Genomic DNA, 27,041 nt, shown 5'->3' with positions numbered 1-27,041 from the left:
ATGGTGGTGGCTGCTGCTGCTACGTGGCTGCTGTTACGTGGCTGCTGCTGCTACGTTGCTGCTGCTGCTACGTGGCTGCTGCTACGTGGCTGCTGTTACGTGGCTGCTACTGCAACGTGGCTGCGGGTACGTGGCTGCTGCTGCTATGTGGCTGCTGCTGCTACATGGCTGCTGCTGTAGCGGCAGCAGCGGTGGTGTTGGGGTTTGCAGCAGATGCAGCAGCGGTGGTGGTGGCAGCTGCAGCAGCAGCGCTGTTCGAGGCTACATGAGCAATGGTGGTGGCAGCTGCAGCAGCAGCGACGGTAGCGGTTGCAGCAGCCGTGGTAGCATTTGAAGCACCGGTGGCGCTTGTAACCGCTACTCTAGCAGTAGTGGCGTTGGTGTCTGTATTTGCTGTGGCGGTCGAGGCTGTGTGGTGGTTGCGGGTGCATGCTGGTCAAAAGCCTGGCAAGTGTCTTGCAGTGTATTAGAGTATTGCTGCTGTTGTAGTGTATGGTAGATTGTTAGATTTTTTGATTTGTATGTGTGTGTGTGTGTGTGTGTGTGTGTGTGTGTGCGCGTGTGTGTGTGTGTGTGTGTGTGTGTGTGTGTGTGTGCGCGTGTGTGTGTGTGTGTGTGTGTGTGTGTGTGTGTGTGTGTGTGTGTGTGTGTGTGTGTGAGTGCGCTTTACTGTTGTATTGTGCAGACTGGGTGATAGCAATGCCCCGCATACTCATCCAGCTTCTACAGGTAACAATTGCATTGTACACTGTTACACTAGTCATGCACTGTTATCAGGGCTGCTTGTCCAACGCTCTCTATCTGAAATATTGTGGTGGGTGCTGGCTTTTGTTGAAGTTCACGCAAAGAGCACTGCATTGCTTGCTATCACAGCCGAAACACAACAAGACAAACTGGCAATCATCATCGCACTGCCTTTCGCTCTTGTACTTGTATATTATACATATCTTGGGTAGTTGGGTTGCTGGGACAGAAAAGAAACTGGCAGCTGTTTGCTCGCTTTGTATCTTGAGCCCATGTAAAACAGTTTTCCACCAGAGCATGACTTCCCAGTGTTATTCTGAACTCTCCTTTGAATATGATCTTCAGGGGAAAAACAATGTTTTAAAACTTTTTTACTCCATGCTCCTTGAGAGCTTACTTTCACAGCTCCTTGGTTGGGTCACTATCAGTCTATGTGACTCTTGGATACTTGCCGTTGTATTCCTACCAGTCCTTCCATGGGCTTGTACAAATAGCATCTGTTGCGTTCCTGTCATTAGTTGCACCATCCGTTGCACTCCTGAACATCACAGCCATATTAACTGAGAGCTTCAGTCTTATGCTCATCAACATACGAAACGTCTATGAGCTAAAAAACACTGCTTCTGCCTTGTGGCTCTACTAAGAAGTTGCTGCTGCTGCTTTTGTTGCTGTCGCGGCTGTTGCTGCTACTTTCTGCTGCTGCTGGTGGTGCTGGTGGTGGTGCTGGTGCTGGTGTGCGCGCCTGTGTCTGTGTTGCGGTTGCTGTTGTTTCTCTCGTCCTGTTTGATTGTTTGTGTCTGGCCGCAGTGTCTGGTGTGTACTATGTCAGCAATGGTGGAGATGCCACATCACAGCTACACTTCATCGACCCCCGGGCAACAGCAGGAGCTGATGATGACCAGAGTGTGCACAGTCGTAATGTAAGTCTACGCGTAGTACCACTCTGGGGCGTAGCTTGCACATCTGTGATGTGGTGACTATGTACCAGAGTACATCTGTGGTGTGGTGACTATGTGCAATAGCACATCTGTGGTGTGGTGACTATATACCACTGGCAACCTCATAGTCGCCAATTTGCCTATTTTGACTATGCGTAGTACGTATGACGGCCATTAGCTGGTGTGGTGACTGGACTACGTTGAATACACTTGAGTAACACACCTGCCACTCCGGGCCCTCTCAATACCTGTTGCAATGAAAACAAGCTACATGTACTCTCGTAAGGTAGACATTTGTTTTCTACGGAGTCATAACCTCCCACAGTATGTTCATTTGATACTGGCCCGTATTCTTCTGCATTATTTTGTTCATGGATGTACTTGCTCATCTGTACCATTGCCTCTGTGTGTTTGTGTGTGCATGAGTGTGTGTGTGTGTGTGTGTACATGCGTGTGTGCATGTGTTTGTGTATACATGTGTGCATCAGGCTACTGCGGGTACGTTTGTTATCTTCCCCAGCTGGTTGGAGCACTACGTTGACCCTCACCGTGGATCTGGCAAGCGCATGTCAGTCAGCTTCAATGCACTGGTGAGACGCATTAGTCAGCCACCACCGTTGTCTGCTCATAGTCATGCTGATAGTCATGGTCAGGGTCATGCTAGTGATCCTGCTGCACACCATGTACCCAGTCATGGCAATACACCACACTGCTACTACTATGCTGCTGCTGCCGCTGCCGCTACAGCAGCATAGTACTTCAGCAGCCTGGCATAGTGGTATAGTGGTATAGTGGCATAGTGGTAGCAAGTACTGTTAGTGAGTGTGCATACATACATGACGGGTCGGATTCACATGACTTCGCCGGTTGAGTGGATTAGGCAGCTATCTGTTGCTAATCTTGATCTGTTTCGTTCGGATCTTGTGCGCTGCCGCTTGCCTTGTGACGGGCGTATACATGGTACATGGTATGCAGGACTCATACACGATGCTGGACTGCTAACTTTAGGTTGTGTAGGTACATAAAACCGATAGCAAATGTCCCAGTGAACGTCTTACTGAATACGTCATGTAGCTGCTAGACTTGTCATGGGTGGCATAGGCCACCCATGCTTACACACCATCCTACATACCCCGGGTGGCATAGACCACCCATGCTTACACACCATCCTACATACCCCGGGTGGCATAGACCACCCATGCTTACACACCATCCTACATACCCCGGGTGGCATAGACCATCCATGCTTACACACCATCCTACAATGTACATAGCACAATGACTTGTAGTTCATTATTCTGAGAGACAGCCTTTGGCTGGTGAGAAGGCAGCACTGCCTGTTGGCTTGACGAAGTAAAATAAAGACTACCATACCATGTAGTACTGTGAGGCGAGCCACCATGCTCACACACCCATCCTACATACCAGTACTGTGGACTCAATTGGTATCATGGTGTGCGTGTGTACAGTCGTCACACTTGCACACTTGCACTGGATGCTATGGTCATGGCGTCATACTTGGTGTGGTGCAGAGTCCACTGGGTAGTGAAGCAGTTGGATGATTTACTGAGTGCTATGTGCTATATGCTCATCATAGCCTATGTGTACTGTGCACTGTCGACTGTGCACACTGTCACTGTCCTACTAGACTGCAGCCTTAGTGCATTGGCAATTGCCTGACCCTGGCTGGCAGCCTTAGTGCATTGCCTGACTCTGGCTGCCAGCCTTAGTGCATTGGCAATTGCCTGACCCTGGCTGGCAGCCTTAGTGCATTGCCTGACTCTGGCTGCCAGCCTTAGTGCATTGCTGACCCTGGCTGGCAGCCTTAGTGCATTCCTGACTCTGGCTGCCAGCCTTAGTGCATTGCCTGACTCTGGCTGCCAGCCTTAGTGCATTGCTGACCCTGGCTGCCAGCCTTAGTGCATTGCCTGACTCTGGCTGCCAGCCTTAGTGCATTCCTGACTCTGGCTGCCAGCCTGCAAGGAATTACTATTAGAATAGGCAGCAGATCTGTCAGGGTTATGAAGTATGTTTTGTTATCTGGCTTGATTGCTGATACAGTCTGATACAGTCTGTATGGCTTTCCTTGATTGCTGATACAGTCTGTATCGGCTTTCCTTGATTGCTGATACAGTCTGTATCGGCTTTCCTTGATTGCTGATACAGTCTGTATGGCTTTCACAGGTTATTCTACCCAAGAAGTGCTGGTTCATTTCTACGGACAATAGCTGCTCATATTTGACGCACTCATGACTGCTTTCAATTATTCCAGGATCGTATTCTGGCATTTCTATACAGATAGTATCTATTCTAGTGTCTTGTGACCATGAACATAATCAATAGGGTAATCTTCATCAAGCCATTGTTAGCATCGCTAACTATTTTGGGCATTTCTGCCAGTTTTATGAATTAGAATTAGTATAAGCCCTATGAAAGAGTTTTAAAATGAAACATATAATATATAAACCCGCTGATACCCATAGTGTACTCTTGTGCGCGTACGCACGCGTGCATGTGTATGTTTGTGTGCGCACGTGCGCGTGTGTGTGTGTGGGGGGGGGGGGGGGGCATATGTGTGTATGTGTTGATAGCTATAAAGCCAATACTAGAGTGCAATGCATGTGTTGCTTGAGCTAGTGCCTATGTGCAGATGTAGAAATAGAGAAGAAGAGATCATGTTAACCATGCTCCAGTGGTATGGATAGTTTCTCTGCTTCTAGTGCCTGATGGTGACATGTCAGTTGACTTGATGTGTTTTGTCTGGACCGTCCTCTGCGCTGTGTGCTGTGTGGTGCGATACCATCCATCACTTCAGTACTTTGTACAGCCAGTTTGCAGTGTCGCCTATAGTCTTCTGCCAGCAGCTTCTTGGCAGAGCGGCATGATCACAACCGTCCGCCGTCAGGAAGATGTTAGTCCGGTTGGCGTTTGATAGTGCTGTGGCTAAGCGCAGGCCCTGCTTGAAGGGTACCGTGTGGTCCCGTGTACCGTGTGCTATCAACATCTGTGGCGATCTCGCGCTGATGTACATCTCTGGGTCAACTGACTGTGCCAGATGTAACATGCTTGGCCAAGGTGATTGACTGCTGTTCCTATTCTGTATGATATCCCCAAGGCTGATCTCAGACTTGGCTGAGCCAAGCAGTAGAGACTCGAACGAGTCCGCCTTCAACACCGGCCTATCGATTCCAACTTTGGGATCAATGTCATTGTACAGTTCTAGGATGTTTGTCGGTGGATAGTAAACTGCTGCTGCCCGGAGTGTTGTAGTGTTGCTGCTGCTTGAACTGTCTGAGCCTTTCAGTGCTGTGTAAGCACACAAATGTCCGCCAGCTGAGCCACCCCAGCATGCCATCCTGTCTCGGTCTATGCCGAGCGCTGTGGCATGCTCATGCACATACTGTACTGCATCCAGGCAATCCTCCCCTTGAGCTGGCCAGGTGATGGCGTCCACACCGCCCCATCTAGGAATAGAAGACACGCATGCACATGTATGCACACATAGTACCATGTACAAAAGAACCAGTGTGACTCCTATGAATACACTACGCACAGACTACATAGGGTGTTGTCACGGGGACGAAGGGTATTGTTTTGCAAAAGAAGGATCCACGAGCGGGATTCGAACCCAGCACCCCTGTCTTTCCGGAACAGTGCCCTGCCGATTAGGCTACCGGGATCACACACACACCCGTTGGTCTTTTTGCTACAGTTGTCACGGGGGCGAAGGGTGTTGTCATGGGGATGGCTAGATAGCTGTAGTACATGTGCGGTTGTTGCATTGGCTGCAGTAGAGCAAGTGATGAGTGTACATGATCGTACTATGGCAGTGTGTTTTGCATCCCCTGTCAGGATGTACACCACCAAAGACAAGTAAAGTAAGAAGACAGTCTGCGTCATGCTAACTCTGATCAACCCAGGATTGCCACCCAAACGATCACCCAAGTTTGGTGTTTCTTGTTGTGAAGCGGACAAGCACATTTTCACTTTGTGACCTACAGTGCAGTTGTGCAGCTGTGCTCACTGAAATCCGACCCTACGTGCAAAACTGGCGCCCTGGACCAGTTCCGATTACATCACTCTATTCGTACCCGCGTACGTTCAGCTGCATTCGCACCACCTCACATGGGTCATCAGGGTTGTCACGTTGGGCTGGATTTCACCGAGCACACAACTGTATGTCATGCTACTGGCAACACTTACTTGTGTGCTTCAGCTGTCAGCCTGTACTGTACGCTGACCAGAACAAGGTTGCCTGCTTGTGCTGTGCTGTTGACGTAGTCCGGCACATCGTTCTTGCTGAATAGCTCCCAGCCTCCACCGTGGATGTAGATGATAGCCGGTGCCGGTGTGTGCACCCCCTTGCCTCCTGCACCGGAATAGTCAAACACATCAATCTGTGCACGCGAAATGCCGTTCACGTACACGCCCGCGCGCGTGCACACATACACACACATACACACGCATGCACGGAGAAGAAGTGGAAGGACACAGCTTTTGAGGAAGGATCCCCATGAATGCTTTCTTTATTCGACACGTACAGATCTCTTTTGATGTATTCCATACCCAGCATCGAAACCCGGGCAAAGTCGGGGTAAAGCTAGGGCAAACCCAGGACAAGTTAGTTTTATCTACCTGTAGAGTAAAGTTTATGACACAACTATGCCTCTAAGGCAGCAATGACCTATTGTAAACTGTATCTGCCCTGTGCCCCTAAGGGCCGGGTTCCACTGCGGCTCCGCTGCTCGTCATCTGTGGGACGAAACGTCATCATTACCATAGTGACTGCATCTCGAGCTCGTGCAGCGAGGTCGCGGCTTGATCAAAAACTGCTCACCGCGGTCGCGGCTCGGCCTATTTGCCGTACGTTGCATTGTTTTACACGCGAGAATTTTAAAATTCAAATTTTAATTCGTTGCGCAGGCCAGAACACGAGGGTTTTTTGGATTTGGTGCACGCCGACAGGTAAAATGTCAGTTGAAAGTTGAGAAAGTCAAGAAGTCGAGCACGACCGCGGTACCACGAATGGTTGGTGAGTGGCACTGTGAAACCACCGCACTGCTCCGCTGCATGCAGCCAAATGCCGCGGAGCTGCAGTGGAGCCGCAGTGGAGCCCGGTCATAAGCAGGGCCGGAGGAAGGAGTTCGGGAGTGGTCCGGGAGAAATATTTAAAATTTACGTGAAATAGAGCGAATTTGGGCATCTCTAAGGCTCCAGAAAATGCAGAAAATTATAGTAAAAGAACACAAACACAACTTTTTGTATCCATATCAGCTATACAGTGCCGGTCACGGAGTCCTGAGCTACTTCGAAGCACATCACACGTCAGCAGTACAGTCGAGTCATGTACCTCTGGATTTTTACACCGGTTTTGCACGAATCACATGGACCATCCAGCTGGGAAAGTGGTCCGGCCATGGCCGGACCAGCCTGACCGGTTCCGCCGGCCCTGATAAGCCAAGGCAGCATTGTGCTATTGTAAGCTGTATCTGCTAGAATAGAATCACGGTGTTTTAAGCATTGTACATGTACTGAGCTGATTGTGTTGTCGACATGTCACCGGCGCACCCATTGTCCACACACATACACACGACTGTCACTGTGTGTTACTGTGTCAGTGTGTTACTGTGTCAGTGTGTCATTGTTATGACACTGTGGAGCCGCACAGTACCTGTAGGGGTTGGCCGTTCACATATTTGTAGTTTATTGTTTGCTTGGCGACGACTGCGCTGGACGAAATCAGAACGCCTAGAATGGTGGTGAAGACAAGCATTGTTGTCCAAATCATCATACAGTTGGTTGAGGTGTGACCGTCTGTGTTCAGTTGACAAAATGCACCAGCCTGCGTAAATAGACCATGACCACATGCAGAACAGAACACAAAGTATTCATTCGAACACCCCCAACAGGAGACTATTGCTTATAAGTAATGATAACGTGTTGGTAATGCATTTTTGGAGAGCGGTGAGCGCTATGCAGCTGTATATTGCCGTCCAGTACGATTGTCCGCACACGTATTCGCACGAGAGCGTGGCAAACGATGTAAAAAGAGAATCGCTCTCCACGACTCAAGAGTGTGATATGTTATTTGTTGTACGAAGCCTACTGCTATGGTTCTTGTCATATCCTGCAGTGGCATGATACGCAGTAACGCTGCACACAGCTGTGGTCTGAGATGCCAAACCCCGTGCTTCAGTATACATGTACCGTAAAGTACCGTTGATCAGCCCCACTCTAATTTCCACCCCTGTGGAATTTCTGCCTGTGAAGCAACGTCGGCGTGTACAGTAAAACCAGTAATGGCGACCACTCGACCATGGCGACCACTTTTCCTTGTCACGGACGCATTCACATTCAAAAGAGCTCGGATAAGGCGACCACTCGCTCAGCGCGACCGCGTTGCACCCTGCTAGTATTAAATGTACGCATTGCATGGTGCACCATGCATGGTAGATCTACACATTAACGCAGGAAGTCTAGATGTACATGGTGCATGCACGACACTTGACAGGTCTGAGGACCTGGGCATATGAGTCGTGCTAGAGTAGCATGGGTGCACTATGTGCAGCGTGATACACTGATCAAAATGATACATTATCACATGTATTATGAAGTGAATATGGTAAACAGACAGAGCCAAAAGAATGAAGGGGGTATTTCTTTCGGGCAGGTACATATTTACGGGCTTTTACGGTAACACCAGATTGGCTACAATCATAACGAAACAGAATGGAAGACCTGCGCAGAATGTTGTGTAAAAACTCTGGCTGTTCTTATGACCAGGCGTATCTGGCTCCATGAAGTGAGTGACTGGTGACTACTGTACTACTACCGTATATTCTCTATTATAAGCGCCGTGCTTATATATTTTCAACACCCCTCTACCCCGTGCTTATATTGGAGACCGCGCTTATATTGGAGACCGTGCTTATATTTTTTCAACCAATACATCCATAGAGAGCAAGAAGAAATACATGCTGGATATCATGCATGCAGCATTGATTTCCACCAAGACCGGGCTAATAATAGAGACTGTGCTTATAATGTTTCGAAAGGTGCTCACAGTGTGCTAGTATTAGAGACTGTGCTAGTAATGGAGACCTGTGCTTATAATAGAGAATATACGGTATATCCGGTTGTCTCTATTATTATCATTTTCTCTCTCTCTCTCTCTCTCTCTCTCTCTCTCTCTCTCTCTCTCTCTCTCTCTCTCTCTCTCTCTCTCTCTCTCTCTCACTCTTCCTCTCCTGGAAAGCTCCTCATGCTCATTCTCCCTTTCTCTGTCCATGTCCCCTTCCTGATGCGTAGACCAACTGATGAACCCGAGACCACTAAGTCGGGGGAGGGTGACCTACCTCATCGGCACGCATGCCAGGCTCCTCTGTGTTGTCAATGTTTGCTTGTCCAATTTTGTCTACCTCCCCTCTTATGTTGCTGGCCAGTGCTTTTGTAGTAAAAAAAATTATCGCCTGTACCATGTGTACGGTGTGTACGGTGGTAGCCTTTAGTGTAGGACTAGTACCGTAAAGTACCGTTGATCCGCCCCCTCTCTAATTCCCGCCCCCTGTTGATTTTCTACCTGTGAAGCGACTTTGGCGTATACAACGAAATACGATGTTGAACCGACGCATGCACTGCTGTACACAATACTTGCCAATCCAGGATCAAAATGTGGACAATCCAGCACATTGAGTCTGATCCTCTACGTTGTTGTACATCGTACTGCACTTGACAGCCTTGATCTAATTCCCGCCCCCTGCCGAAAACCCAGCTGGGAAGCGACATGGCGTGGGGGCGGATCAACGGTACTTTACGGTAGTACCGTAAGACCCGATATTTTAACGTCAAATAAAGTTAGCGATCTCCGGATTCTTGTTGTAGGTCAGCGAGGTGAAATGCGCACGAATTCTGTCCGTCAAAGCTGTGACGGCCTTGCATCCATGATTAACTAAGACAATTCCCTGGAATAAAGAGGGTCAGAACCGTGTCTAACACTCATACGGTTCAGATGCGGGTCCGGTCAAGACCAGGGCTCTACCAGCCGTGGATGGTTGTAGTAAGGTCACTGTTGCAGGCATGCTTGGTAAATATTATTTTTCATTGTTAATAATAACGACCTACTTCTTGCGTAGGGCTGTCAATTGAATAAATATCCTATCCACGATGGGAATTAGCCGTATTGTGTGACCGATCCTTTCAATGTTCTTATCTTTTACTTTTACTTTTCCACCTGGACTCCTCCTTGGTTTCCCTTTTCTCTCGAGCTCTTCTCTTGTACTTCAGTACTTTCTTGCTAATATTCACTTAAATATGGGGCTTTGAATAAAACAAGAAGGTACTAGTACTTAATAGTAAGGTTACTGTTTCCGAACACGTTGGTCTCCGGGCCACCTTGTTACATGCTGTCAACCAACACACACACACATGTACAGCCATGTACTAGTATTTAGCAGCACCCAGCGATCACCACGCACTGCCCGACAGTGCAGTGCACTCAGCAGTGCAATCAGCATAACCATTGAATCATTCACATAATTGTACGTTTCCAATGCCAATATTGCAATGGGTATGGTAATGTTGTTCAGTAGGACATTTTAATTATTGATTTCTTACCAACGATTTTGTGAAGTCTGATTCTGCACGTGTAGCGAGGTGGTAGATGAGCTCTCTTGAGTGAGTGGTAAACTGGTGAAGACTTGCCAGTTGCTACACAACCGCCGAAAAACCCTTACCCTGTCTCGCCTTTATTACAGTACTACTACTAGTATTGATTCGGCGATGACGATGGTTTACTAGTACACTGACTGTAGTACCAGACTAGTAGAGTCTTACTCGCTTTCACAAAACTGTGTCACAATACATGACTCATGAGTACAATCATGTAGATATTGTCATGATTATACAAAGCACATTTCTAAACGCTACTCCGAGACACTGCAAGCATTCTTCACTGAACAGTGAACCACTGTGAACTACACTGTCTACACTACTACACTACATTGTCTACAGTCTACAATGACATGTAGATCTACATACAAAAATAATAAAATACTTTATAAAATTAAAAAAGTAAAGTTAGTTGGAAGGTTGTTGGTTTGCGCCTTGGAGAAGTACGTGTTGGAGCTAGGTGTCCATGGTGTCAGGTCGCCGAATGTCTCAGTACCCCTTGTCAGTGTCGTGCCATTTTGTCGCACTTGCTGGCTATAAGATCTGGTTACGTTGGTGGACAGTTTGTCATAACTCGTAAAATTTTGTCCTTTTCCTTTCTTCTTTATAAAATTAATTATAATAATACCGTAATATACACTCTACTCTCTATCACTGACAGCAGTAGATCTACTCAGTGGGACTCCGACTTTTTGTACTCTTGACGTGTTGTCAGTCTCGATGGCAGTGGGCACTGGTATACGTTATACCAGCGCCCACTGCCATCAAGACGTCATGTACATGTACATACATGATTGTACATGGTAGCGGCAGAAGTTCTCTATTTTATTCTCTTTAGTACTTACCAGGCGTGGGCCATCCCCTGGACTAACAAAATGGGTGCCTTATTATTTTTCTGTTTCTGTTTTAATGACAGTCAATTGCACGCCTGAAAAAAAAGTACTTAGTGTATTAGGCGGGTTACAGAACTATCGACGTATCGTTCGCTGGCTTACTTGCAGTTTGATAACGCTTCGCTCTTCATTGAGATATCTACCATTCTCTCTTTTTTCTCCCCAACCCTCCTTCCCTGTAACATAATAACATATTCGCTGCCTTGTGATTGAGCATTTGTGCTCGTTTGGATTTGCGAATTCAAATAAGGCCACCCTTTGTTAATTCATTGTTTAACGTCCTTTTTTTCGCGAAAAGGTACGCGGGAGGGCGGAAAAAAAACAAAAGCCCATTCCAAAAACTGGAAACCCCAATCAAACATTTTGACCAGTAAAGCATGTGATATATACAATATTTCTGGGTCTAACGGCACTTGCAGGCATAGAACAACACTCTTTGATGGTACATTGGAGCACATGTCTGATGAATCCAACAAAATAGGTACATGTACATAGCATGGAGTTAGCATGTCATGAATTCATTACATCTGGATTTTTACTAGGACACACACCGTACGATATTTAAAAGCCAACAAAAAAAGAAAAAGAACACAAGACAAAGGCATGCCCGGGGGGGGGGGGGGTAGGGAGGCAAGGTTATAAGTTTAAGGTCATGATCGGCACACTGTGAAACTACACAATCATGTATTTACAACTTCGCATATTATTGGTACTACTACTTTCTTGTTTTTTTTTCCGGTCGGAGGCAAAAAGGTACGCGGGCGTGGACGTTAAACAACGAAAAAAGAAAGGGTGGCCTAAAGTATACAAACAAACAAACAAACTCGCTGCCAACCCGTTTCGGGAGACTGACCCTACCACAGCCTAGGTCGCTGGATCTGCAAGTGCAACCAAGGTAACCATGGTAACAGCAGAACATAACTGTTACGGTACTTTTCGATGCACGTAACAAAACCGATGGCGATGGTCCAGCATAGCATCGCTTGGGTACGGCAGAAACAGACTGAGCTTGGGCGTGAGCAGGGAGTCGTAAAAGCCCGACTCCCTGGGCGTGAGCAACGGCTCTTTTTTTTTCTCGCCATCCACGGCCGTCCTTCCATCCAGCGGCCCACACTAGCCACAGTCACAGAATGGCCCAACAGTGGCAACCAGGGAGTAGTACAATATTGTACTACTCCCTGGTGGCAACACGTGACCACTGGCACTGTGGCACTGAGTAAGTAGATACCGGTACTCTTCCTGCGCCGGGATGACGCACACCTGCATGTAACCATTGGTGACAGGAGTCGCGGAAGCCCGTGAAAGCCATCGAAAGCCCGCTAAAGCCATCGAACGCAGGCAAAAGTTCGACTCGAGCTTCGCGCGCGCTTCGGAAGCAGCTGCTCTGTTCGCTGACATTTTGATGTTCGACAAATGACCGGCAAAAAGCTAGCAGTTGATCTGATGCAGTCATGATGTCTGAATCGAGGATGGTAATCTTCATGGAGAGCGAATCCCCTTTGCTGCATTCACTAAAACACTTTTGGAATAAAACGTTCCCTTTAGAAGCCGAGTAAACACATTGAAAGCAGTTTAGAGTTTTATGACAGCCTCGGTTGTGAACCACAATGCTGCCGACATCGCCAAGTCCAATGCGGGTGTTGAAATGGCACGCTAGCTAGCCCCTAGCGCGCGACGCAGGGACATGCAGGCTCATCGAGCAGCTAGGACGATGGATATACTTGCAAGAGGGAATTATGGTTCTATGAACTAAGTGAATCAGATTCAATCTGGTAGTTTGCACTTACCACACCCATACCGATAACGCCAATGAAGAGTGACGAAGAGTGACGAACCGTATCCTGAAGGGCAAGATGTCAGGCGTTGTATTGTGACTATGCTCGACGTTAGTGAGTTATAACTCACACAGTACTATAGTACATGTGACCAGTGCTCTGCAAAAACCAACCTTAGGTGCTATTTTGGCGAAATTGAGATTTTGCTGGAGTGTTGAACCATGACCCTTTCTTCAACTTCTGGTGAAGTTTCAGGTGTATTGCATTCATATTCAGGTAGATACAATGACAATTTCTTTGTAATTGTCCTGCAAATTTTGCACGAAACATAGCAAAAATCCTGGATTTTGTGCTACAGTTTGGAACAAATGCTGTGAGAATTGCAGCAGCATGATTGCAACCAAAGTTTGAAGAATAAACCTGTATGTCGTATTCTTCAAAAGGAAAAGTTAAAGGGGAAGCTAAGCCTAAAATCAAATTTTCACCAGTCTTCCAGTCTTCAGGGTGCTGAGTCGAATGGTCTTGGTCCGAGGAAGCTGAGACGCTCCCTTCATCCTATATTCCCAATCGAACTCGCGCACTTCCACCGAAACTGGGTGACTGCGCCCTACAAGATGGGGATTTGTATGCAAAATGTCACTAAAAGCGCCATTTCGTTCTTATAAAAGCACGGATGACCGTGATTATTGTAGTCTTTTGGACGCTGAGTCGACTGGTTTTGGTCCGAGAAAGCTGCGATGCAGCGTTCCTCCTTTATTCCCAATCAAACATGGTTGAACAAGCGATCACGTGCTCCTGCGTGCCAAGTCATCTGGTCACCGTTCCAGCAGGCAACAACTTTCACACCAAGGTTCGACTCGAGTTCAACTCGAGTGACAGGACAGCACCCAAAAAAGGTCAAACAAGCTGTAAGTTGTACCCTGCAGGCACGGTGACCTGGTGACTGGTGTACGCAGGAGCACGTGACCGCTTGTTCAACCATGTTCGATTGTGAATAGAGGAGGAATGCTGCACCGCAGCCTTTTCGGACCAAAATCAACTCTCTACACTTGTCACAGCATTGCTAAATTATTGGGGTCACTGAATGTGAGTGCCAGCGGCCAACAAGCACAAAGCCTGGTGGCAAAACTGCATATAGTACGTTTGGCAAGATTTGGAAAAGAGACGGCCAAAATATCAGTATTATGAAACCTTTGAAGGATTTTTGCGGCCGATGCATACATCACTAGGCGTTCTTACTGCCAGATAAAACTAACAGCATCTAACTCGGCATTGATCTTAGCTTCCTCTCTGCTCAGCACCTGCCTCTACCCATCCCTCCGGTGGCATATCCTCGTAAAGAGCTAAATACCTCCTCCAGCAGATTAACGAGCACTGCCATCCACAGAAGGGATAAAATGTTTCTAGCTCCACAGCTGGAAGATTCAATGCCATCGTTAAAGAGGAAGTTAAGCCGAAATTCAAATTTTCACCAGTTTTAGTCTTCCTGGTGCCGAGTCGAATGGTCTTGGTCCGAGGAAGCTGAGATACTATCTTCCCCCTATATTCCCAATCGAACTCGCGTACTTCCACTGAAACTGGGTGACTGCGCCCTACCAGATGGGGATTTGTATGCAAAATGTCACTGAAAGCGCCATTTCGTTCTTTGTGCACTTCCCTAGGTCCAGCAATACAACAAGATCAGAGTGGTCATGGTCAGTTCTTGAGCTTCGAACGGGCTGCAAGGTGAGAAATTGTTGCTTTTGACCATTTGTGCCCACGTGTCACTTTCAACGTACCTCTCTATAACATGACCCAGCTGTAATAGGAGTGATTGCATTGATTTGATTTTTGGTTTGCTTGTAGGCCCCTAGCACCCGCATTCACTGAATCCAAAAATTTGGCACTGCTGCGAAAATGTTAGTCGCAAAGTGAAGAATCACGGGCAAAAAGGCCCAAAACTTCGAGATAGTTTTATTTCAGCTTTGAGCAGCCCTGGGCGAAGTGTTTATTGAAATGTGGAATTTTTCTTGGTGCACTTCCCTATGTCCAGCTAAACAACAAGATGAGGGTGGCGATGGTCAGTTCTTGAGCTTCGAACGGGCAGAAAGGTGAGAAATTGTCGCTTTTTGCCCATTTGTGCCCACGTGTCACTTTCAACGTACCTTTCTAAGTATAACATGACCCAGCTGTGATGTGAGTGGTCGCATTGATTTGATTTTTGGTTTGCTTGTAGGCCGCTGGCACCCGCATTCAGTGATGCCGAAAAATTGGCACTGCTGTGAATAGTTTAGTCACAAAGTGAAGAATCACGGGCAAAAAGGCCCAAAATTTCGAGATAGTTTGATATCAGCTTTGAGCAGCCCTGGGCGAGTTGTTTATTGAAATGTGGAATTTTTTCTTGGTGCACTTCCCTATGTCCAGCTAAACAACAAGATCAGGGTGGCGATGGTCAGTTCTTGAGCTTCGAACGGGCAGAACGGTGAGAAATTGTCGTTTTTTGCCCATTTGTGCCCACGTGTCACTTTCAACGTACCTCTCTATAACATGACCCAGCTGCGATGTGAGTGGTCGCATTGATTTGATTTTTGGTTTGCTTGTAGGCCGCTTGCACCTGCATTCAGTGACTACAGAAATTTGGCACTGCTGTGAATAGTTTATTCGCAAAGTGAAGAATCCCGGGCAAAAAGGCCCAAAACTTCGAGATAGTTTGACATCAGCTTTGAGCAGCCCTGGGCGAAGTATTTATTGAAATGTGGAATTTTTTGTTGGTGCACTTCCCTCTGTCCAGCTAAGCAACACGATCAGGGTGACCATGGTCAGTTCTTGAGCTTCGAACGGGCAGAAAGGTGAGAAATTGTCGCTTTTTGCCCATTTGTGCCCACGTGTCACTTTCAACGTACCTCTCTATAACATGACCCAGCTGTGATGTGAGTGGTCGCATTGATTTGATTTTTGGTTTGCTTGTAGGCCGCTGGCACCCGCATTCAGTGACGCTGAAAATTTGGCACTGCTGTGAATAGTTTAGTCGCAAAGTGATGAATCACGGGCAAAAAGGCCCAAAACTTCGAGATAGTTTGATATCAGCTTTGAGCAGCCCTGGGCGAGTTGTTTATTGAAATGTGGAATTTTTTCTTGGTGCACTTCCCTCTGTCCAGCTAAACAACACGATCAGGGTGACCATGGTCAGGTCTTGAGCTTCGAACGGGCAGAAAGGTGAGAAATTGTCGCCTTTTCTCCCATTTGTGCCCACGTGTCACTTTCAACGTACCTCTCTATAACATGACCCAGCTGTGATGTGAGTGGTCGCATTGATTTGATTTTTGGTTTGCTTGTAGGCCGCTGGCACCCGCATTCAGTAATGCCGAAAATTTGGTACTGCTGTGAATAGTTTAGTCGCAAAGTGAAGAATCACAGGCAAAAAGGCCCAAAACTTCGAGAAAGTTTTATTTCAGCTTTGAGAAGCCCTGGATGAGCTGTTTATTGAAATATGGAATTTTTCTTGATTCACTTCCCTATGTCCAGCCAAACAACAAGATCAGGCTGGCGATGGTCAGTTCTTGAGCTTCGAACGGGCAGAAAGGTGAGAAGTTGTCGCTTTTTGCCCATTTTTGCCCACGTGTCAATTTCAACGTACCTCTCTATAACATGACCCAGCTGTGATGTGAGTGGTCGCATTGATTTGATTTTTGGTTTGCTTGTAGGCCGCTGGCACCCGCATTCAGTAATGCCGAAAATTTGGCACTGCTGTGAATAGTTTATTCGCAAAGTGAAGAATCACGGGCAAAAAGGCCCAAAACTTCGAGATAGTTTTATTTCAGCTTTGAGCAGCCCTGGGCGAAGTGTTTATTGAAATGTGGAATTTTTCTTGGTGCACTTCCCTATGTCCAGCTAAACAACAAGATCAGGGTGGCGATGGTCAGTTCTTGAGCTTCGAACGGGCAGAAAGGTGAGAAATTGTCGCTTTTTCTCCCATTTGTGCCCACGTGTCTCTTTCAACGTACCTCTCTATAACATGACCCAGCTGTGATGTGAGTGGTCGCATTGATTTGATTTTTGGTTAGCTTGTAGGCCGCTGGTACCCGCATTCAGTGACGACGAAAAATTGGCCCTGCTGTGAATAGTTTAGTCGCAAAGTGAATAATCACGGGCAAAAAGGCCCAAAACTTCGAGATAGTTTGATATCAGCTTTGAGCAGCCCTGGGCGAAGTGTTTATTGAAATGTGGAATTTTTTCTTGGTGCACTTCCCGATGTCCAGCTAAACAACAAGATCAGGGTGGCGATGGTCAGTTCTTGAGCTTTGAACGGGCAGAAAGGTAAGAAATTGTCGCTTTTTCTCCCATTTGTGCCCACGTGTCACTTTCAACGTAGCTCTCTATAACATGACCCAGCTGTGATGTGAGTGGTCGCATTGATTTTATTTTTGGTTTGCTTGTAAGCCGCTGGCACCCGCATTCAGTAATGCCGAAAAATTGGCACTACTGTGAATAGTTTAGTCGCAAAGTGAAGAATCACGGGCAAAAAGGCCCAAAACTTCGAGATAGTTTGATATCAGCTTTGAGCAGCCCTGGGCGAAGTGTTTATTGAAATGTGGAATTGTTTCTTGGTGCACTTCCCTATGTCCAGCTAAACAACAATATCAGGGTGGCGATGGTCAGTTCTTGAGCTTCGAACGGGCAGAAAGGTGAGAAATTGTCGGTTTTTGCCCATTTGTGCCCACGTGTCACTTTCAACGTACCTTTCTATAACATGAGCCAGCTGTGATGTGAGTGGTCGCATTGATTTGATTTTTGGTTTGCTTGTAGGCCGCTGGCACCCGCATTCATTGATACCGAAAATTTGGCACTGCTGTGAATAGTTTTTCTGCAAAGTGAAGAATCACGGGCAAAAAGGCCCAAAACTTCGAGATAGTTTTATTTCAGCTTTGAGCAGCCCTGGGCGAAGTGTTTATTGAAATGTGGAATTTTTCTTGGTGCACTTCCCTATGTCCAGCTTAACAACAAGATCAGGGTGGCAATGGTCAGTTCTTGAGCTTCGAACGGGCAAAAAGGTAAGAAATTGTCGCTTTTTCTCCCATTTGTGCCCACGTGTCACTTTCAACGTACCTCTCTATAACATGACCCAGCTGTGATGTGAGTGGTCGCATTGATTTGATTTTTGGTTTGCTAGTAGGCCGCTGGCACCCGCATTCAGTAATGCCGAAAAATTGGCACTGCTGTGAATAGTTTAGTCGCAAAGTGAAGGATCACGGGCAAAAAGGCCCAAAACTTCGAGATAGTTTGATATCAGCTTTGAGCAGCCCTGGGCGAAGTGTTTATTGAAATGTGGAATTTTTTCTTGGTGCACTTACCAATGTGCAGCTTAACAACAAAATCAGGGTGGCGATGGTCAGTTCTTGAGCTTCGAACGGGGAGAAGGGTGAGAAATTGTCGCTTTTTGCCCATTTGTGCCCACATGTCACTTTCAACGTACCTTTCTATAACATGACCCAGCTGTGATGTGAGTGGTCGCATTGATTTGATTTTTGGTTTGCTTGTAGGCCGCTGGCACCCGCATTCAGTGATGCCGAAAATTTGGCACTGCTGTGAATGGTTTATTCGCAAAGTGAAGAATCACGGGCAAAAAGGCCCAAAACATCGAGATAGTTTTATTTCAGCTTTGAGCAGCCCTGGGCGAAGTGTTTATTGAAATGTGGAATTATTTCTTGGTGCACTTCCCTATATCCAGCTAAATAACAAGATCAGGGTGGCCATGGTCAGTTCTTGAGCTTCGAACGGGCAGGAAGGTGAGAAATTGTCGCTTTTTCTCCCATTTGTGCCCACGTGTCACTTTCAACGTACCTCTCTATAACATGACCCAGCTGTGATGTGAGTGGTCGCATTGATTTGATTTTTGGTTTGCTTGTAGGCCGCTGGCACCCGCATTCAGTAATGCCGAAAAATTGGCACTACTGTGAATAGTTTAGTCACAAAGTGAAGAATCACGGGCAAAAAGGCCCAAAACTTCGAGATAGTTTGATATCAGCTTTGAGCAGCCCTGGGCGAGTTGTTTATTGAAATGTGGAATTATTTCTTGATTCACTTCCCTATGTCCAGCTAAACAACAAGATCAGGGTGGCCATGGTCAGTTCTTGAGTTTCGAACGGGCAGAAAAGTAAGAAATTGTCGCTTTTTCTTCCATTTTTGCCCAAGTGTCACTTTCAACGTACCTCTCTATAACATGACCCAGCTGTGATTAGAGTGGTCGCATTGATTTGATTTTTGGTTTGGTTGTAGGCCGCTGGCACCCGCATTCAGTAATGCTGAAAAATTGGCACTGCTGTGAATAGTTTAGTCGCAAAGTGAAGAGTCACGGGGAAAAAGGCCCAAAACTTTGAGATAGTTTGCTATCAGCTTTGAGCAGCCCTGGGCGAAGTGTTTATTGAAATGTGGAATTTTTTCTTGGTGCACTTCCCTATGTCCAGCTTAACAACAAATCAGGGTGGCGATGGTCAGTTCTTGAGCTTGGAACGGGCAGAAAGGTAAGAAATTGTCGCTTTTTCTCCCATTTGTGCCCACGTGTCACTTTCAACGTAGCTCTCTATAACATGACCCAGCTGTGATGTGAGTGGTCGCATTGATTTGATTTCTGGTTTGCTTCTAGGTCGCTGGCACCCGCATTCATTGATGCAGTAAATTTGGCACTGCTGTGAATAGTTTAGTCGCAAAGTGAAGAATCACGGGCAAAAAGGCCCAAAACTTCGAGATAGTTTGATATCAGCTTTGAGCATCCCTGGGCGAAGTGTTTATTGAAATGTGGAATTTTTCTTGGTGCACTTCCCTATGTCCAGCTAAGCAACAAGATCAGGGTGGCAATGGTCAGTTCTTGAGCTTCGAACGGGCAGAAAGGTGATAAATTGTCGCTTTTTGCCCATTTGTGCCCACGTGTCACTTTCAACGTACCTTTCTATAACATGAGCCAGCTGTGATGTGAGTGGTCGCATTGATTTGATTTTTGGTTTGCTTGTAGGCCGCTGGCACCCGCATTCATTGATACCGAAAATTTGGCACTGCTGTGAATAGTTTTTCTGCAAAGTGAAGAATCACGGGCAAAAAGGCCCAAAACTTCGAGATAGTTTTATTTCAGCTTTGAGCAGCCCTGGGCGAAGTGTTTATTGAAATGTGGAATTTTTCTTGGTGCACTTCCCTATGTCCAGCTTAACAACAAGATCAGGGTGGCAATGGTCAGTTCTTGAGCTTCGAACGGGCAAAAAGGTAAGAAATTGTCGCTTTTTCTCCCATTTGTGCCCACGTGTCACTTTCAACGTACCTCTCTATAACATGACCCAGCTGTGATGTGAGTGGTCGCATTGATTTGATTTTTGGTTTGCTAGTAGGCCGCTGGCACCCGCATTCAGTAATGCCGAAAAATTGGCACTGCTGTGAATAGTTTAGTCGCAAAGTGAAGGATCACGGGCAAAAAGGCCCAAAACTTCGAGATAGTTTGATATCAGCTTTGAGCAGCCCTGGGCGAAGTGTTTATTGAAATGTGGAATTTTTTCTTGGTGCACTTACCAATGTGCAGCTTAACAACAAAATCAGGGTGGCGATGGTCAGTTCTTGAGCTTCGAACGGGGAGAAGGGTGAGAAATTGTCGCTTTTTGCCCATTTGTGCCCACATGTCACTTTCAACGTACCTTTCTATAACATGACCCAGCTGTGATGTGAGTGGTCGCATTGATTTGATTTTTGGTTTGCTTGTAGGCCGCTGGCACCCGCATTCAGTGATGCCGAAAATTTGGCACTGCTGTGAATGGTTTATTCGCAAAGTGAAGAATCACGGGCAAAAAGGCCCAAAACATCGAGATAGTTTTATTTCAGCTTTGAGCAGCCCTGGGCGAAGTGTTTATTGAAATGTGGAATTATTTCTTGGTGCACTTCCCTATATCCAGCTAAATAACAAGATCAGGGTGGCCATGGTCAGTTCTTGAGCTTCGAACGGGCAGGAAGGTGAGAAATTGTCGCTTTTTCTCCCATTTGTGCCCACGTGTCACTTTCAACGTACCTCTCTATAACATGACCCAGCTGTGATGTGAGTGGTCGCATTGATTTGATTTTTGGTTTGCTTGTAGGCCGCTGGCACCCGCATTCAGTAATGCCGAAAAATTGGCACTACTGTGAATAGTTTAGTCACAAAGTGAAGAATCACGGGCAAAAAGGCCCAAAACTTCGAGATAGTTTGATATCAGCTTTGAGCAGCCCTGGGCGAGTTGTTTATTGAAATGTGGAATTATTTCTTGATTCACTTCCCTATGTCCAGCTAAACAACAAGATCAGGGTGGCCATGGTCAGTTCTTGAGTTTCGAACGGGCAGAAAAGTAAGAAATTGTCGCTTTTTCTTCCATTTTTGCCCAAGTGTCACTTTCAACGTACCTCTCTATAACATGACCCAGCTGTGATTAGAGTGGTCGCATTGATTTGATTTTTGGTTTGGTTGTAGGCCGCTGGCACCCGCATTCAGTAATGCTGAAAAATTGGCACTGCTGTGAATAGTTTAGTCGCAAAGTGAAGAGTCACGGGGAAAAAGGCCCAAAACTTTGAGATAGTTTGCTATCAGCTTTGAGCAGCCCTGGGCGAAGTGTTTATTGAAATGTGGAATTTTTTCTTGGTGCACTTCCCTATGTCCAGCTTAACAACAAATCAGGGTGGCGATGGTCAGTTCTTGAGCTTGGAACGGGCAGAAAGGTAAGAAATTGTCGCTTTTTCTCCCATTTGTGCCCACGTGTCACTTTCAACGTAGCTCTCTATAACATGACCCAGCTGTGATGTGAGTGGTCGCATTGATTTGATTTCTGGTTTGCTTCTAGGTCGCTGGCACCCGCATTCATTGATGCAGTAAATTTGGCACTGCTGTGAATAGTTTAGTCGCAAAGTGAAGAATCACGGGCAAAAAGGCCCAAAACTTCGAGATAGTTTGATATCAGCTTTGAGCATCCCTGGGCGAAGTGTTTATTGAAATGTGGAATTTTTCTTGGTGCACTTCCCTATGTCCAGCTAAGCAACAAGATCAGGGTGGCAATGGTCAGTTCTTGAGCTTCGAACGGGCAGAAAGGTGATAAATTGTCGCTTTTTGCCCATTTGTGCCCACGTGTCACTTTCAACGTACCTCTCTATAACATGACCCAGCTGTGATGTGAGTGGTCGCATTGATTTGATTTTTGGTTTGCTTGTAGGCCGCTGGCACCCGCATTCAGTAATGCCGAAAAATTGGCACTGCTGTGAATAGTTTAGTCGCAAAGTGAAGAATCACGGGCAAAAAGGCCCAAAACGTCGAGATAGTTTGATATCAGCTTTGAGCAGCCCAGGGCGAAGTGTTTATAGAAATGTGGAATTTTTCTTGGTGCACTTCCCTCTGTCCAGCTAAACAACACGATCAGGGTGACCATGGTCAGTTCTTGAGCTTCGAACGGGCAGAAAGGTGAGAAATTGTCGCCTTTTCTCCCATTAATGCCCACCATTCACTTTCAACGTAGCTCTCTATAATATGACCCAGCTGTGATGTGAGTGGTCGCATTGATTTGATTTTTAATTTGCTTGTAGGCCGCTGGCACCCGCATTCAGTGACTACGAAAATTTGGCACTGCTGTGGATAGTTTAGTCGCAAAGTGAAGAATCAGGGGCAAAAAGGCCCAAAACTTCGAGATAGTTTGATATCAGCTTCGAGCAGCCCTGGGTGAAGTGTTTAGCTCTCTATAACATGACCCAGCTGTGATGTGAGTGGTCCCATTGATTTGATTTTTGGTTTGCTTGTAGGCCGCTAGCACCCGCATTCAGTAATGCCGAAAAATTGGCACTGCTGTGAATAGTTTATTCGCAAAGTGAAGAATCACGGGCAAAAAGGCCCAAAACTTCGAGATAGTTTGATATCAGCTTTGAGCAGCCCTGGGTGAAGTGTTTATTGAAATGTGGAATTTTTTTTGGTGCACTTCCCTATGTCCAGCTAAACAACAAGATCCGGGTGGCCATAGTCAGTTCTTGAGCTTAGAACGGGCAGAAAGGTGAGAAATTGTCGCTTTTTCTCCCATTTGTGCCCACGAAAAGGACATGTGCATACAGAAACGGACAAGAGCATACAAAGGGAGCACATTGCGAGGGGTAGCACAGCCAGAAACGGACATGTGTGTGCAGGTATAATAATGGGTTGGTGCAAAAAGAGATCATGAGTACGTCGAAAAAAACAATTGTTTTGTGATCATCACTCTTGATCATTATATGCGATTTTTTCCTGTACATTTGATATGGTTTGCTTCCTGAAGTCCATCACAATAAACGATATATCGGTATAGCCGATAATAGTGTATATAGTGATATTTTACCTGTATTTTTTTCTGATTTGATTTTGATTTTGACGTGTTCTATCACTATAACCGGTATATCATTATATCCGGTCACTTTATAAACGATACTTACTGTACCTCTCTATAACATGACCCAGCTGTGATGTGAGTGGTCGCATTGATTTGATTTTTGGTTTGCTTGTAGGCCGCTGGCACCCGCATTCAGTAATGCCGAAAATTTGGCACTGCTGTGAATAGTTTAGTCGCAAAGTGAAGAATCACGGGCAAAAAGGCCCAAAACTTCGAGATAGTTTGATATCAGCTTTGAGCAGCCCTGGGTGAGTTGTTTATTGAAATGTGGAATTTTTTCTTGGTTCACTTCCCTATGTCCAGCTAAACAACAAGATGAGGGTGGCGATGGTCAGTTGTTGAGCTTCGAACGGGCAGAAAGGTGAGAAATTGTCGCTTTTTGCCCATTTGTGCCCACGTGTCACTTTCAACGTATCTCTCTATAACATGACCCAGCTGTGATGTGAGTGGTCGCATTGATTTGATTTTTGGTTTGCTATGTAGGCCGCTGGCACCCGCATTCAGTGACGACGAAAGTTCGGAACTGCTGTGAATAGTTTAGTCACAAAGTGAAGAATCACGGGCAAAAAGGCCCAAAACTTCGAGATAGTTTGATATCAGCTTTAAGCAGCCCTGGGCGAAGTGTTTATTGAAATGTGGAATTTTGACTTGGTTCACTTCCCTATGTCCAGCTAAACAACAAGATCAGTGTGGCGATGGTCAATTCTTTAGCTTCGAACGGGCAGAAAGGTGAGAAATTGTCGCTTTTTGCCCATTTGTGCCCACATGTCACTTTCAACGTACCTCTCTATAACATGACCCAGCTGTGATGTGAGTGGTCGCATTGATTTGATTTTTGGTTTGCTTGTAGGCCGCTGGCACTCGCATTCAGTAATGCCCAAAAATTGGCACTGCTGTGAAAAGTTTAGTCACAAAGTGAAGAATCACGGGCAAAAAGGCCTAAAACTTCGAGATAGTTTGATATCAGCTTTGAGCAGCCCAGGGCGAAGTGTTTATTGAAATGTGGAATTTTTTCTTGGTTCACTTACCTATGTCCAGCTAAACAACAAGATCAGGGTGTAGATGGTCAGTTCCTGAGCTTCGAACGTGCAGAAAGGTGAGAAAATGTCGCTTTTTGCCCATTTGTGCCCAAGTGTCACTTTCAACGTACCTCTATATAACATGGCCCAGCTTTGATGTGAGTGGTCGCATTGATTTGATTTTTGGTTTGCTTATAGGCCGCTGGTACCTGTTATGTTGCAGGCCTCCTGGTTAATACTATATTATAGTATTGTACTATTATAGTATCTTGTACGATATTTATATGTGTATCTGTTTTGTTCCCTTTCTCTTTGCTTTATGTTCCTGGTACTTGGTCTTTAGTTTTGTCTTTGTTAGTGCTTTGGTTTGACCAGTACTGTAATAATAATAATGTCCCAGAACATTACATTGGCGACGAAGATGAACTGTTTTTAATAGTTATAGTCATATAGATGACCTGAGTAGGCCTCAGTGACAATGGCGCTCACAGGAGTAGGCCCGGCTTTGGAGCCGTTCGATCTCGAGGGTCCTGCCCATGAAGTTTCGGCAAGATGGCGCAGGTGGAAGAGATCATTCCAGTACTATGTGGATGGGCAGAACATAACATCCGCGAAGAGGCAGAGGAGTCTGTTGCTGTACTTGGCTGGTATGCCAGTACAGGAGAAATTCGAAACGCTAACAGAAGATGAGGACACCGACAATTTATTCGAGCGAGCTGTGAGTGCTTTGGACAAGGCGTTTGAGTTCGTGGCCAACAAGAGGTTCGAACGGTATAAGCTTCGTCAGATGTCACAACGGACTGGTGAAACAGTATCTCAGTTTTCGACCCGTTTGCTTGGGCAAGGCAAATACTGTGACTATGGCACCGACATGGAGGATCATGTATGCGACCAGCTCCTGATAGGGATATCGGACAATCGCCTCAGAAAGAAATTGTTAGAAGTCGACGACCTCACTTTGGCGGTGGCCTTGAAAAAAGGTCGCGAGTATGAAACAACGGAGCAGCACGCACGTGATATGTCAACATCGACAAGTGCAAGTCACAGTGCAAGCCATGATGGGCATGGGTCCAGTTCGCACGGTACGGGTGAAGCTGCACCAGGAAGTGTGAATGCTGTGCACGGCGTACCCCAGCAAGAGTGTCACAACTGTGGAAAAGTTGGCCACTTCGCCCTCGACCGGAACTGTCCTGCACGTGGCCAAAGGTGTAGAAAGTGTGGCATAAACGGTCACTTCGCATCCAAATGCAACGGAGGTGACAAACAGCGTACAGGCAACACGCGTCACGCTCCCAAGTCGTCGGGAAAGGCAAGTAGTTTGTACAGAAAAGAAAATCACTCGGCAAATCAAATTCAAGATGTAGACGATTTTGTGTTTGGAGTGCGAGGAAGTAATTATTTGACACAGGCCTCTATCGATGTCAGCCTCAATGGTGTGTCGACGCGAGTGCTAGTCGATTCTGGAGCATCATGCAACTTGTTAGGAGAATCGACTTTGGGCCAGCTGCAATTACAAGGCCTCGGTGTCACTTTGACGAAGTGCACCAGGAAGCTTTTCGCGTATGGAGCACACCAGCTGAATGTCGTCGGCAAGTTTACTGCAATTTTCCAATGCGGCTCAGAACGCACTGAGGACGAAGTGATCGTCGTCAGAGGAGATGGAGAGTTCTTGCTGGGACGTAGTACTGCACTCAAGTTGAAGGCCTTGGTGCTACCTGACGTGAATCAAGTTGGCAGCGCCACAGCTAGCCCCAGTACCAACGATGAAATCAAGAATGAGTATCCTGGTGTGTTCAGTGGTGTGGGCAAGTTAATTGGCTACCAAGCACGCCTTCATGTAGACTCTGAAGTTCCACCTGTGGCCCAACGCCAGCGTAGGATACCATATGCGTATGAAACCAAGGTGGATGAAAAACTTCAGGAGTTACAGCAATCAGGAATTATTGAAGAAGCTGTGGGCCCGACGCCGTGGGTAAGCCCAATTGTGATAGCACCAAAGAAGCATGGCGACATCCGTTTGTGCGTGGATTTACGCCGGGTCAATGAAGCCATCGTCCGAGAACGACATCCGATGCCAACAACAGAGGAGTTGCTGCATGAAGTCAATGGCAGCACGGTGTTTTCGAAGATTGACCTGAAGTGGGGATTTCACCAAGTAGAGTTGGAAGAAGAGTCCCGCTACCTGACAACTTTTGCTGCAAATGGGAAGTTGTACCGGTTTCGTCGACTGCCATTTGGTATAAGTTCAGCACCAGAGCTGTACCAGAAGATCATCAGCGATGTGATCAAGGATTTGGCCGGTTGCAGAAACGGAGCTGATGATATCTTGCTACATGCGGACTCACTGAACCAGCATGATGTGAGGGTTCATGCATTGATGAATCGCTTGCAGCAGGTCAACCTCACAGTCAACCCAGCAAAGTGTGAGTTCGCTAAGAGCTCCATTGAGTTCTTCGGCTTGCAGATATCTGACAAGGGCATACAGCCAACTCCGGAAAGGATACGATCCTTGGCGGAAGCATCCAGGCCGAGCAATGCGTCGGAAGTAAGAAGCTTCCTCGGTACAGCCGGTTTCAGTGCAAAATTCATCCCTGATTTTGCTACAGTTGCTGAGCCACTG

At 46.5% G+C, this 27,041-nt stretch overlaps 2 protein-coding genes and 1 long non-coding RNA gene across 6 annotated transcripts in view; 2 read left to right on the top strand and 1 right to left on the bottom strand.

The window, feature by feature from the left end:
- Positions 1-4,156, top strand: part of LOC135819367 (uncharacterized) — a 23,850-nt gene extending 19,694 nt beyond the window's left edge. For all 4 annotated transcript variants that reach the window (XM_065332562.1, XM_065332561.1, XM_065332560.1 and 1 more), the window contains 3 exons: positions 686-729; positions 1,552-1,664; positions 2,171-4,156. In XM_065332562.1, coding sequence (XP_065188634.1) covers positions 686-729; positions 1,552-1,664; positions 2,171-2,437 — 424 coding nt within the window. In that variant the 3' untranslated portion in view covers positions 2,438-4,156. The remainder of the gene's footprint in view (positions 1-685; positions 730-1,551; positions 1,665-2,170) is intronic.
- On the bottom strand, positions 4,102-10,692 carry LOC135819370 (esterase LipQ-like). The gene is made up of 4 exons (XM_065332566.1): positions 10,296-10,692; positions 7,354-7,524; positions 5,886-6,079; positions 4,102-5,146 (listed from the first exon to the last, which is right to left on the bottom strand). Exons 2-4 carry the CDS (start codon positions 7,471-7,473, stop codon positions 4,489-4,491), a joined length of 972 nt encoding a protein of 323 aa, XP_065188638.1. The 5' UTR covers positions 7,474-7,524; positions 10,296-10,692; the 3' UTR covers positions 4,102-4,488.
- A 5,827-nt stretch (positions 10,693-16,519) lies between these two features.
- The window catches only part of LOC135818835 (uncharacterized), a 191,941-nt gene continuing 181,419 nt past the window's right edge, over positions 16,520-27,041 (top strand). Inside the window, exons 1-4 of the long non-coding RNA XR_010553778.1 lie at positions 16,520-16,579; positions 16,888-16,945; positions 17,256-17,313; positions 17,624-17,681. This is a non-coding gene — a long non-coding RNA (uncharacterized LOC135818835). The remainder of the gene's footprint in view (positions 16,580-16,887; positions 16,946-17,255; positions 17,314-17,623; positions 17,682-27,041) is intronic.

The sequence above is a fragment of the Sycon ciliatum genome, chromosome 6 (genome assembly GCF_964019385.1).
Source record: "Sycon ciliatum chromosome 6, ocSycCili1.1, whole genome shotgun sequence".
In the NCBI taxonomy this organism is placed as follows: domain Eukaryota; kingdom Metazoa; phylum Porifera; class Calcarea; order Leucosolenida; family Sycettidae; genus Sycon; species Sycon ciliatum.
This window is presented reverse-complemented; position numbering and strand designations above follow the sequence as displayed.

What these genes read in the sequence shown, in the direction of transcription:
- LOC135819370 (XM_065332566.1), bottom strand. Translation starts at nt 7,473, where the DNA reads ATGATGATTTGGACAACAATGCTTGTCTTCACCACCATTCTAGGCGTT. An exon ending in TGAACGGCCAACCCCTACAG is followed by an intron (nt 6,080 to 7,353) that starts GTACTGTGCGGC and finishes TCGCGTGCACAG; the next exon opens with ATTGATGTGTTTGACTATTC. An exon ending in CTGACAGCTGAAGCACACAA is followed by an intron (nt 5,147 to 5,885) that starts GTAAGTGTTGCC and finishes TTCTATTCCTAG; the next exon opens with ATGGGGCGGTGTGGACGCCA.